Genomic DNA, 11317 nt, shown 5'->3' on the forward strand with positions numbered 1-11317 from the left:
AGCTCTGCACACAGACATTGCTGCTGCAGCTCCAGAGAAGGCAACAAAAAGGCATCTCTGCAGAAATCTTTGCTGGGAGATCTTTTAGTTCATTTAAAGCCACCAAGATCGCAGCCCCTCATTGAGAGACTCATTGGCCATAGGGAATGTGGAAACAAAATGAGAAATGGCACAAGGAATGGCTTTACTTTGTTGACAATATGAAAAAATTAAAACAAAGGAAACAGATCTCCAAAATGAAACCAACAAGAAGTATCAAAAATGAGTTTTATTACAAGTGATTTGAAGTAATTGACCAACAGTTTAATGTTCCTGAAAGCATCCAGTCATCAGTCTCCACACTGCAGCCTTGAGCTCCTGGTTCCTCAGGCTGTAGATGAGGGGGTTCAGGGCTGGAGGCACCACCGAGTACAGAACTGACAGGGCCAGATCCAGGGATGGGGAGGAGATGGAGGGGGGCTTCAGGTAGGCAAACATGCCAGTGCTGAGGAACAGAGAGACCACAGCCAGGTGAGGGAGGCAGGTGGAAAAGGCTTTGTGCCGTCCCTGCTCAGAGGGGATCCTCAGCACAGCCCTGAAGATCTGCACATAGGAGAAAACCATGAACACAAAACAACCAAATAGTAAACAGATATTGACCAGAAGATACCCATGTTCCCTGAGGAAGGATTGTGAGCAGGAGAGCTTGAGGATCTGTGGGATTTCACAGAAGAACTGGCCCAGGGCATTGCCATGGCACAGGGGCAGGGAAAATGTATTGGCTGTGTGCATGAGAGCATTGAGAAAGGCACTGGCCCAGGCAGCTGCTGCCATGTGGGCACAAGCTCTGCTGCCCAGGAGGGTCTCGTAGTGCAGGGGTTTGCAGATGGACACATAGCGGTCGTAGCACATCACGGTCAGGAGGAAATACTCTGATCCAATGAAGAACATAAATAAAAAGAGCTGAGCAGCACATCCAGTGTAGGAGATGTCCCTGGTGTCCCAGAGGGAATTGTGCATGGCTTTGGGGACAGTGGTGCAGATGGAGCCCAGGTCAGTAAGGGCCAGGTTGAGCAGGAAGAAGAACATGGGTGTGTGCAGGTGGTGGCCGCAGGCTACGGCGCTGATGATGAGGCCGTTGCCCAGGAGGGCAGCCAGGGAGATGCCCAGCAAGAGGCAGAAGTGCAGGAGCTGCAGCTGCCGCGTGTCTGCCAATGCCAGCAGGAGGAAGTGCCTGATGGAGCTGCTGTTGGACATTCCTTCACGCTGGCCATGGTGGACTGTTGAAAGGAGACATTGAAAAGCTCTTTGGCTCAATCTGAGTTATTTTAGGAATTCTCTCAAAACCTTCTCCACTTGTCACGGAAGTTCACTCAACATTTTCATTTTTGAGCTTGGGTTTATGCTGCTGAGTTCCTGCCTCATCTTCAGGATTGCTCTCAGCCTGAGTCCTGGGGAAGCCCAGCAGGAAAACAGGGCTCCCCGTGCCCCAGGGCACTCAGGCCTGCTGCTCCCCATGCAGATGCCCTTTGCCCATTACACCTCCCTCTAGTTCAGGGTGATTGAACATAAAACATGCTTAAAAACAAAAGTGGGGTTTCTAATGACTCCAGTTGCAAAGTCAATTTCTCTAAGTCCTTCTCTCTTTCCCAGTGCACCTGAACAGAAAGGGATACCAAAGATGGGTCTGGCTCTCTGCTGCCTGGAACTGTGCTTTCTAGGATCTGTTTCTCTCTATCCAAGCCTTGTCCCTGCCAGTGCTGCCAGAGCCCAGCCCAGCCCTGGGGGCTCAGCTCTGCCCTGCAGTCTCCTCCCAGCACAGGGCACTGCCCGGGGGCATCTCCCTGGCAGCAGGGCCTTAAGGGCAGGCCAGACAAACAGAGATGCTGCAAGCCAAGGTGCTGCTGTTGCTGTCTGTAGGGAGAGGAGGCTGAGGAGGCACTTTCTGAGGGAGATCTGAGGCCCATCTGCTGATGCCCAGGGTGACAGTACAGGAGTGTCAGTGACACAGCCAAAGCTGACAGCCCCTTTCCCTTCCCTTTAGGAGAAAGCTGAGAGCAGCCCTGGCCATGCAGCACCATCTCCAGAGCAGGAGGAATCTGCCCTGATGGGGGTGGCTCCTTCCACCTCCAACTTCTCCCCTGCAGCGTCCATGGGGAGCTGCCAGTCAGGCTGAGAGCTGCCCCTGGCAGGTGGCACATGCCCTGGGCTGGCCAAGAGCCCTGAGGGCTGCAGGAGCTGCTCTGCAGGACAGCCCTGGGCAGCCCTGGCTGCAGCCCCAGCTTCAGCCCCTGCAGCCGTCCCTGGCAGCAGGAGCCGTCCTGCCCTGTCCCTCTGACGGTGCCCAGGGCAGCCCCGCTCTGCAGCACATCCTCCTCCTGCTCCTCCTGTGCCACAGAGAAAATGAGAGAGTCCTCCTGACACATCCCCCAGGCTGTGGGGTGTGCTGGCTTCAGGAGATCCCTCCAGGAGCACAGGGGACATTGCCCTGCACCCACACACTCACCATGCACAGGGCTGTGAAGATCTTTCCCCAAGTGAAGTCTCAGCTCAATGTCTTCCCAATCCTGATTGCCTTCAGCCTGTCTCTGCCTGGCTCCTGTCCCCTCAGTGCCTGCAGGCAGAGCCCTCAGCCCTGCTGGACTGGGAGAGGAGCTGGTCCTGGGAAGAGCTGTTCCTTTAAAGCTCAGCAGCACAGACACAGGACAAGGACTTTAATGAGCCTCTTGGGGATTTGGTGTTGTTTACATAAGACTCAGTCCCTGAGAGAGTGCCCAAAAAACTTCTCAAGAACTCAAAATTAAATTGAAACTCCAAAGTTCCTTGAAGTTTTAATGGGTCCCACTGAGGAACACAACTCAGAAAGCATCTCCAGATTCCAGTTAGAGCAGAACACTGGAGGCAGTGACGACAGCTGGGGACAAAGAAGGCAAAGGTGTCTCTGGTGCTGAGCAAAGCTGGATGTGTTTGAGGAATGCAAAGGGCCAAGGCCTGAGCCCCAGCCCCTGGCCAGGCAGATCCTGTCCCTCCCTCCTTGCTCAGGGCTCTTCCCGGGATGGGCACTGGCATGTGGGGATGTGCAATGGCAAGGGCAGGAGCATGGGGCGACCCCTGCCAGGCTGCTGAGCAGGGACAAGGAGGCACTGAGGCCCCAGCCCTGCAAGGGTCACTTGTCTCCTGCTCCTGCCTCAGTGCTTTCCATTCTATGGAAAAGAACCATCCCTCTTTCCCAGGCACCCATTGTGGGAAAACAGGACTCCTGTATATCTAACCAATATGATTAAACAGAAGCCATTGATTGTTTACATTATGCACTTATTTATACATTCTAACCCTACTGCACAGGCTGATCATGCTCTTCTTCACTGTGTTGTCCCTGTGTTCTGCGCACACTTCTCAGAGTATGTGATTGGTTGCAGTTCAGGTGGTTCTCAGTCCTCTATTATCAAGTTCTTGAGGTCTTGGTATTCTGTTTCTCAGCCTCTTCCTTCTTCATTTAGCACAGTTTATGTCTTAGTAACCTCTTATCAGAGGACTCTGATATGAACAACTACAAGTGGTATGGCTGGTGCACAGTGTGGCATAAGTTGTTCAGATACATTGCTACAACTCCCCCTTCTTCTTCTTGCACCAGCCAAACCCTTTTCACTGTATTTTCTACCAACTGAGTCACCAATTTCCTTAGGCATGGAATAATACAAAGCAATATAAGAATGACTTCTAGTAATAACAAAGCTGTCTTTATTTTGTCTTTCAACCATCCAGTTATTCCCCATCCCTCAAATCATTCATCCAAGCCCCAGTCATTCAGGGTGAAATTTTTCATGTTATCTTGTAGTTTTTTCAGTTCCTGTGAATGGATGCAGACTGGCCAGAGAGATTCAGCCAACACATTCCTTCAAAATCCTCACACCTGTGCTCATGTGCTAACAGCAAAAAATCTATAGCAGCTCTATTTTGCAGTGTGCCATGTCTAATACTATCTACATCAGTGAGCATTTGATTTAAAATAGCTGAACTTGTGTTCAGTGTGGGAATCCACAAAATCAGAGAGTTTTCGGGAAGCTGCAAAAGGCAGGCCTCAGAGACAGCAGAGCTGTGATTAGAGCTAAGCAGTAGCCATGAGATAGGTCAGCAGAAAAATTATGCAAAAAGTAGAAAAGTAAGGACAAATAGAACAATGGTATGTGTATTAATGCTTGTCTAGAATAACTCCCTAAGCTACAGAGAAGTTTATCTAGCAAGATATTAGGAAGTTTGAAGCTTAATAATGCAGCTTTGTGCATTGTGTTTTGAGGCTTACAAGCAGGTATTGTATTCAAAATAAGCAAGCATTGTTTTAACGAAAGGTACGTGTGCTTACAGTGGGTGGATAGAACTGCTGTCAATATGCCTTTGCTTTGTGTGATTGGTCAAAAAATTTATAAAGTAAGCTGTACTATTAAGTTCTTGGTCTGCTGCTTGGGATGTGAGCTGCTGGCATCTTCCCATTGTCACAACCATGTAATGAGACTGCTGCTGAAAAATAAAACAGCTCAACGCACGTTCCACAGCAGTCCCGTCCCATTTGTGGTTTGTACATAGCCCCCGGCTCTCTCTATACAAGAGAGACTGTGCAGAGTACTTTACATTATTTGAATTTCATTAATTCTAATATCATATATATTTCAAGAATTGCTCTCAAAAATGAACCAAACCCCCCTGTCTTAAGGCACTTTCATAACAACACGTACACACACCTCAAAGACCTCCAGTACTTGATCAGAATCATGAATCTAAAATTGTTGAAGGGCCATACCCTCTCATTATGTGGGGGACAGAATATGCTTGTGTTTCTACAGATACAGGACCCCGGTGGATTCCCAGAAGATTTATCAGTCCCTACATAGACCACAGATCTGAAGACGACTCCTCGAATGAACAGGAAGTCAGTTCCGTCTCCCACCATGCCACAGAAGCAGCTTTCTCTTGGAGATGAAGAAAAAAGAAATTCACATATCCAAACATTGTGGCAAGGACACTCATCACATGTAGATATATCCCACTGATAACGTCCATGTCAATCTCAAATGCAGACACACCCCTCCCTTTTCCATCCCTCTACCAGTGACCCTTTATCCCTACCCCTCCCTCCTTCCCCTCTTGAAACTACTCCTTTTTCCCCTCCCTCAAACTTTCCTTAAGAAAGTGAAGGGAGTGACTGGGAGGAGTTGGTAAGAGCTAGAGGGAGAACTTAAGAATGTTTAGGAATGTCTTAAAAAAAGTCAACTAATGTATGCTTTTACCATCCAATAGTGAAAACTACCTTAGCTTTCTCCTTTCTATGGAAAGAAGAAGCATGATTCTTCCTGCGATACCCTCCAGGGCACCCCGCAGCAGTGACAGTGCCACCATTGCCATCGTCTTTATCAGCACCCTCATCTGTATCCAAGTGACCACCGGCTGGATTATCCCTCAGCCAAAACAAAACATCTGGGTCACTTTGGCAAAGTCATTAAAGCCAGACAATCCTTGCATGGCCATGGGAAGCGTAGAGGATCTGCTCTCAACATGCCTGGTGGGAGTTCCCCTGTCACCAAATGACTGCCTGTACCTAGGTAAAAACCCAGCCCTGTGGACACCTGGGACAAATGGACGACGATCCTCCCACACCATGTCTCCACAGGATTTGCTTTCCCAGGCCCAGGATGGTGTTAGGGGCAGTGGCATGAGGCCCAGGGTGGGTCTCCAACCATCCAGTGGCAGTTTCCACCATGGTCAGCGCATGGCGCTTGCCTTGGCGTGTCTGGGGCAGTGTGATGTAGTCAATCTGCCAGGCCTCCCCATGCTTGTACTTGGACCACCGCCCACCATACCAGAGGGGCTTCACTCGCTTGATGGCAGCACACGTCTCCCAATCATGGATAACCTGTGAAATACTGTCCATGTTTAGATCCACGCCTCGGTCTCACGCGCACTTATAGGTGGCATCTCTGCCCTGATGGCCTGAGGCATTACGGGCCCATCGAGCTAGGAATAACTCCCTCTTACATTGCCAATCTAAGTCTATCTTCGACACCTCTATCTTTGCAGCTTGGTCTACTTGCTCATTGTTTTGGTGCTCCTCATTGGCTCTGCTCTTGGGGACGTGGGCATCTACATGGTGGACCTTCACAGGCAGTTTCCCTACTCTGGTAGCAATGTCTTTCCACTCATCAGCAGCCCAAATTGGTTTTCCTCTACGTTGCCAGTTAGCCTTTTTCCACCTCTCCAGCCATCCCCACAGAGCATTGGCTGCCATCCATGAACCAGTGGAGAGGTAGAGCTTTGGCCGTTTCTCTCTCTCAGCAATGTCCAGGGCCAGTTGAACAGTTTTGAGTTCAGCAAGTTGGCTTGATCCACCTTCTCCTTCGGTAGCTTGTGCAACCTGTCGTGTGGGGCTCCATACGGCTGCTTTCCACTTCCAGTTCATCCCTACAATGCCACAGGAACCGTCAGTGAAAAGAGCGTAGCGTTTTTCCTCTGGGGGCAGTTGGTTGTATGGAGGAGCCTCTTCAGCCCGTGTCACTGGTTCTTGTTCCTCTTCATTAGCGAGACCAAAGTTCTCACCTTCCGGCCAGTTTGTAATTATCTCCAAAATCCCAGGGCGATTCAGGTTTCCAATAAGGGCGTGCTGTGTAACAAGAGTAATCCACTTACTCCATGTAGCGTCAGGGGTGTGGTCGGTAGTGGGAACCTTTCCTTTAAACATCCACCCCAGCACCGGTAGTCAGGGCGCCAGGGAGAGTTGCGCTTCTGTACCAATCACCTCTGAGGCAGCCTGGACTCCAAGATTTCCTTCTCTGTGGGAGTGTAGTTGGCTTCAGAGCCTCTGTAGCTTTGACTCCAAAATCCCAGTGGTCGGCCTCGAGTGTCCCCAGGCACCTTCTGCCAAAGGCTCCAGGACAAGCCATTGTTCCTGGCTGCAGAGTACAGCACATTCTTCACCTCTGGTCCTGTCCTGACTGGGCCAAAGGCAATCACATGAGCGATCTCCTGCTTGATCTGGGCAAAGGCTTGTTGCTGTTCAGGACCCCAGTGGAACTCGTTCTTCTTGCAGGTAAAGAGGGCTCACAATCTTACTTTATTCGGGAATGTGCATTCTCCAAAACTTATGGCACCCAGGAAAGATTGCATTTCTGTCTTGCTAGTTGGTGGAGACATCGTGGTGATTTTGTTGATGACCTCTGTGGGAATCTGACGCCGTCCGTCTTGCCACTTCACTCCCAGAAACTGGATCTCTTTGGCACATCCCTTGACTTTGCTCTTCTTGACAGCAAAGCTGGCTTCTAGCAGAATCCTGATGATCCTCTCTCCTTTCTCAAATACTTCCATTGCCATGTTCCCCCACACAATGATGTCATTGATGTACTGCAGGTGCTCTGGAGCCTCACCCTTTTCCAGTGCAGCCTGGATCAGTCCATGGCAGATGGTGGGGCTGTGCTTCCACCCCTGGGGCAGTCGGTTCCAGGTGTACTGCACTCCCCTCCAGGTGAAAGCAAACTGAGGCCTGCATTCTGCTGCCATAGGAATGGAGAAAAATGTGTTAGCAATGCCAATGGTAGCAAAGCACTTTGCTGCCTTGGACTCCAGCTCGTACTGGAGTTCCAGAATGTCCGGCACAGCAGCGCTCAGTGGTGGAGTCACTTCATTCAATGCACGATAGTCCACAGTCAATCTCCATTCTCCTTCAGATTTACGCACAGGCCAAGTGAGGCTGTTGAAGGGTGAGTGGGTCTTGCGGACCAGCCCTTGGCTCTCCAGCTCACGGATCATTTTGTGGATGGGGATCATGTCAACTTGATTCATCTGATACTGCTGGCGGTGCACTGTTGAGGTGGCAATTGGTGGTCTTTGCTCTTCCACCTTCAGGAGTCCTACTGCAGACGGGTTTTCTGATAGTCCAAGCAAAGTGTTCAACTGCTTGATGTTTTCTGCCTCCACAGCAGCTATGCCAAAAGCCCATCTGAGTCCCTTTGGGTCTTTGTAATAGCCGTTCAGGAGGAAATCTATGCCCAGAATACACGGGGCCTCTGGGCCTGTCACAATAGGATGTTTTTTCCACTCTTTCCCAGTCAGGCTCACCTCGGCTTCTAACAGGGTCAATTGCTGTGTTCCCCCCGTCACCCTGGCAATGGAAACAGGTTCTGCCCCCACATGTCCCGATGGTATCAGGGTACACTGAGCACCAGTATCAATAAAGCATCTTACTTTTGTGGTTCTGATGTGCCAGGCCATCGGATCCACACCGTCCAGAAAATCCGGTTTTCCCGTGCCTCTCGCTGGCTGGAGGCAGGGCCCCTCTAACCCTGGGTATTCATGGTAGAGGTACCTTCTAGGGGATCTGACAGATCATACTCAGCAGCTCGGTCATGGGAGGTTGAGGCTACCTTCACTTTACTGGACTTCCCTTGATTTGTGTTTCTCTCCTTGAGCTGACGCACTCGTGCTGCCAGGACAGAAGTGCGTTTTCCATCCCACCTTCCCATGTCTTCCCCGTGGTCACGCAGAAAAAAACACAGGTCAGCCTGTGGGGTGTATCCCCCCTCTCTCTAGCTGGGGAATGTTGGGCTCTGACTCTGGGGCCTGTGACTCACAGTGCTGCAATGTGGGAACTGTTCCTCCTCACCTCTTCCCTCACCACCTCCCTCATCTCCTCTTTGAGGTCCTTAATCACAGCAGAGACATGAGCCTGCATCAGTCCATTGATCATACTTTCATAATTCTTAAGCTTGTTGGCTACAGAACCCACTGTCTCTTGGTTGTTATCAGCTTTAATTGTAGCAATAAAGGTGGTGTATTGGTATGGCCCCAGATTTGCCAGGCTCCACAACATTTGCCCTGTGCACCTGACTTTGTCGGGGTCATTATCATGCTGTCCATCCCTCCCAAAGAGTACCTCTAATTCTGCCACTTCTCTCAGCTGTTGGATCTCTTCCTCAAGGGTCTTCCAGCACATTCTGTGGTGCTGGTCCTGCATTCTCTCCCTGTGGATAAACCTCTCTCTGACACTCATTAAAAGCCGCTCCCAGAGGGAAAGAGACCCTGGTTCCTTTACAACAATCTGATTGATACCTGAGTCCTGGGTCAAGGGTCCCAAAGTCCTTGCCTCACCACCATCCAGCTGGACGCTTGTACTCATAAGATCTCAGACGCAAAGCAGCCAGGTTGTATAAGCCTCACATCCCTGTCATACAATGTCTGTGCGCAGATTACGGAGACTTTTGTACCTCAGGGACTCGGTGATGATTGCAACCTCTTGCTCCCCTGTGGGTTGTGAGGGCCCTCCCCTATCTGGGTGCTCTGCTTTCATCTTAGATCTCCTTGTTTCTAGAGGGGCAACTGCTGCTGGCTGTGTCTGCCTTTGAAATTCAGCTGGAACCTGGACAGTTGTAACATCTGTGGGTTCTGCTGCTGCACTATTAGACTTTCCCTCTTCAAGGCAGGGAGAGGTTTCCTCACCAGCTGGGGAAGTGTATTCCTTCAGCGTCTGGTCCATCTCACGTATCTCCTTCACCAGACGCCCCACCCAGTCTGGGTATTTCACATCTGGGGTGGGATGTGGGCTAGGGTCAGGCTCTGGGGCAGCAGCATCCCCAGACTCTGGTGGCATATTAGATTCTGGGGTTGGTGTCAGGGTGGTTATCCAGGTAAATTACCCCTTCTCTCTAAATGGTAAATAGAGGAGGCCTATCAGCAACACCAGCCACTGTATGATATCATTAATATTTAGAGTGGAACTGAACCCTTCAAAAACTGGCGGGGCAGACCCAAAGAGATGGCTAAAGGCTTGGAAGAAGATTTTGCCTGGTGTCATTTCCTTACAGCAGGTGCCATTATTAAAGTAACTTCAAAAATACACTGTTAGCATATGATAGCTGTGAATCTGTGTGCCTGCTTTCCAGAGGAAGGTAAAAATCCATGAATTCCTCACCTTATTCACCCATAAAACAAACCAGATAACAGCCACAGTGTCCGGTTATCTCTCGGCTGTTTGAGGGGCCTGGAAAGGCCCGGGGTGGCCTTGGGGCAGCCCGCGTATCGAAGGACGAGAAGAGGCTTCAGTTCTTCTTTCGGTCTTTATGTTTATTAATTGCTTCTCTAAAAGATGTTCTTTCAGCTGAACAGAGATCTGCTCAGCAGTCAGCCATGAGCACACTGTCTGCCCTCCCGGGCAGCCACGTATCTTTATACCCATTGTTACGTGTACAATATTTATCATTTTTCCCCAATACCATTTATTCTTATAACTCGGTGCACTCTCAGTAATAACCCATCCAAAGGTGCCACCGTGGCGAAAGAAGATGGAGGAGAAGAGGAAGAAGAAGAAGGACAGGACACACCCCAATTCCTCCATCTTACTTCTCTAAACCCCCCTGTACATAAATCTTAAACCTTGTGTCTCACTCTCTAATTAACTAATCCCTTCACCATTCACCCTGGTGAAGTCCTCCTATCCTCATCCTGTGTAGGGTCAAAGTGCAGCCACCAGACACTTCTGGCAACATTCCAGGAGTCCCGAGCCCCCCCAAGGGTGGTCTCGATGGCCCGGCATCTCAGGACTGAAATCTTGAGATCCGACACCACAGTAGCCTTGGTTATAGGACCCATGCTTAGATAAGGGCCTATAAATGGGAGGAATACAGCCACGATCACGTGCCACCTAAACCAGGGCAAGCTGGACCACATGGTGTCACTCAATGAGGTTTCTATAGCTACACACAAAAATTAGATTACTCAGGAACTGTTATTCCTTTTTTGTTTCTGTGCCCTCAAGCCCCACATTAGGCACCAAAATCTGTCTTGGTTTGGAAAGACAGGAGTCTGCTAAGGAAGGCAGGAGCTTCCCCTGAAATGGAGAATGTAAACCCTCCTCACCCCTCCAAATTGCTATAAATTTTAAATTAAGGGTCTCTCATGCAAAAATATTGGAACAGGAAATAACAGTTCTTTAACAGGGAAAACAAAAAAAAAAAAAGATAAAATAAACATTGCAGTACACTAGAACAACACTGACAGAGTCAGAACCCAACCTGACACCCTGTGGGTCAGGGTGTTGGTGGCAGTCCCATTGGAATTGTGGCTGCAGCCCTCCTGCAGTGTCAGGGGTGGTTCGGTTGGTGCAAGGGGAATCTGTAGAGAAGGATGTATTCTTCCTCTGAAGACCCGGTGGAAGGAGAGGCAGCTGCTGTTTCTCTGGGGAATCCCGTGGTGAAAAACATGCTGGTGTCTCAAAAAATTTCTGGATTATATCAGAGTAGGAATGCTTGGCTCCTTCCTCTGGGCTGAACATCTCACCATGGGATGTTAGCGTTCTTAT

General features: G+C 49.8%; 1 protein-coding gene across 1 annotated transcript; it reads right to left on the reverse strand.

The window, feature by feature from the left end:
• Positions 1 to 303: 303 nt before the first annotated feature.
• LOC135441829 (olfactory receptor 14A16-like) lies at positions 304 to 1236 on the reverse strand. The gene has a single exon (XM_064701384.1). The coding sequence runs from the start codon at positions 1234 to 1236 to the stop codon at positions 304 to 306; it is 933 nt and encodes a 310-aa protein (XP_064557454.1).
• Positions 1237 to 11317: the final 10081 nt, after the last annotated feature.

The sequence above is a fragment of the Zonotrichia leucophrys genome, unplaced genomic scaffold (genome assembly GCF_028769735.1).
Source record: "Zonotrichia leucophrys gambelii isolate GWCS_2022_RI unplaced genomic scaffold, RI_Zleu_2.0 Scaffold_569_32444, whole genome shotgun sequence".
NCBI classification, from domain to species: Eukaryota; Metazoa; Chordata; class Aves; order Passeriformes; family Passerellidae; genus Zonotrichia; species Zonotrichia leucophrys.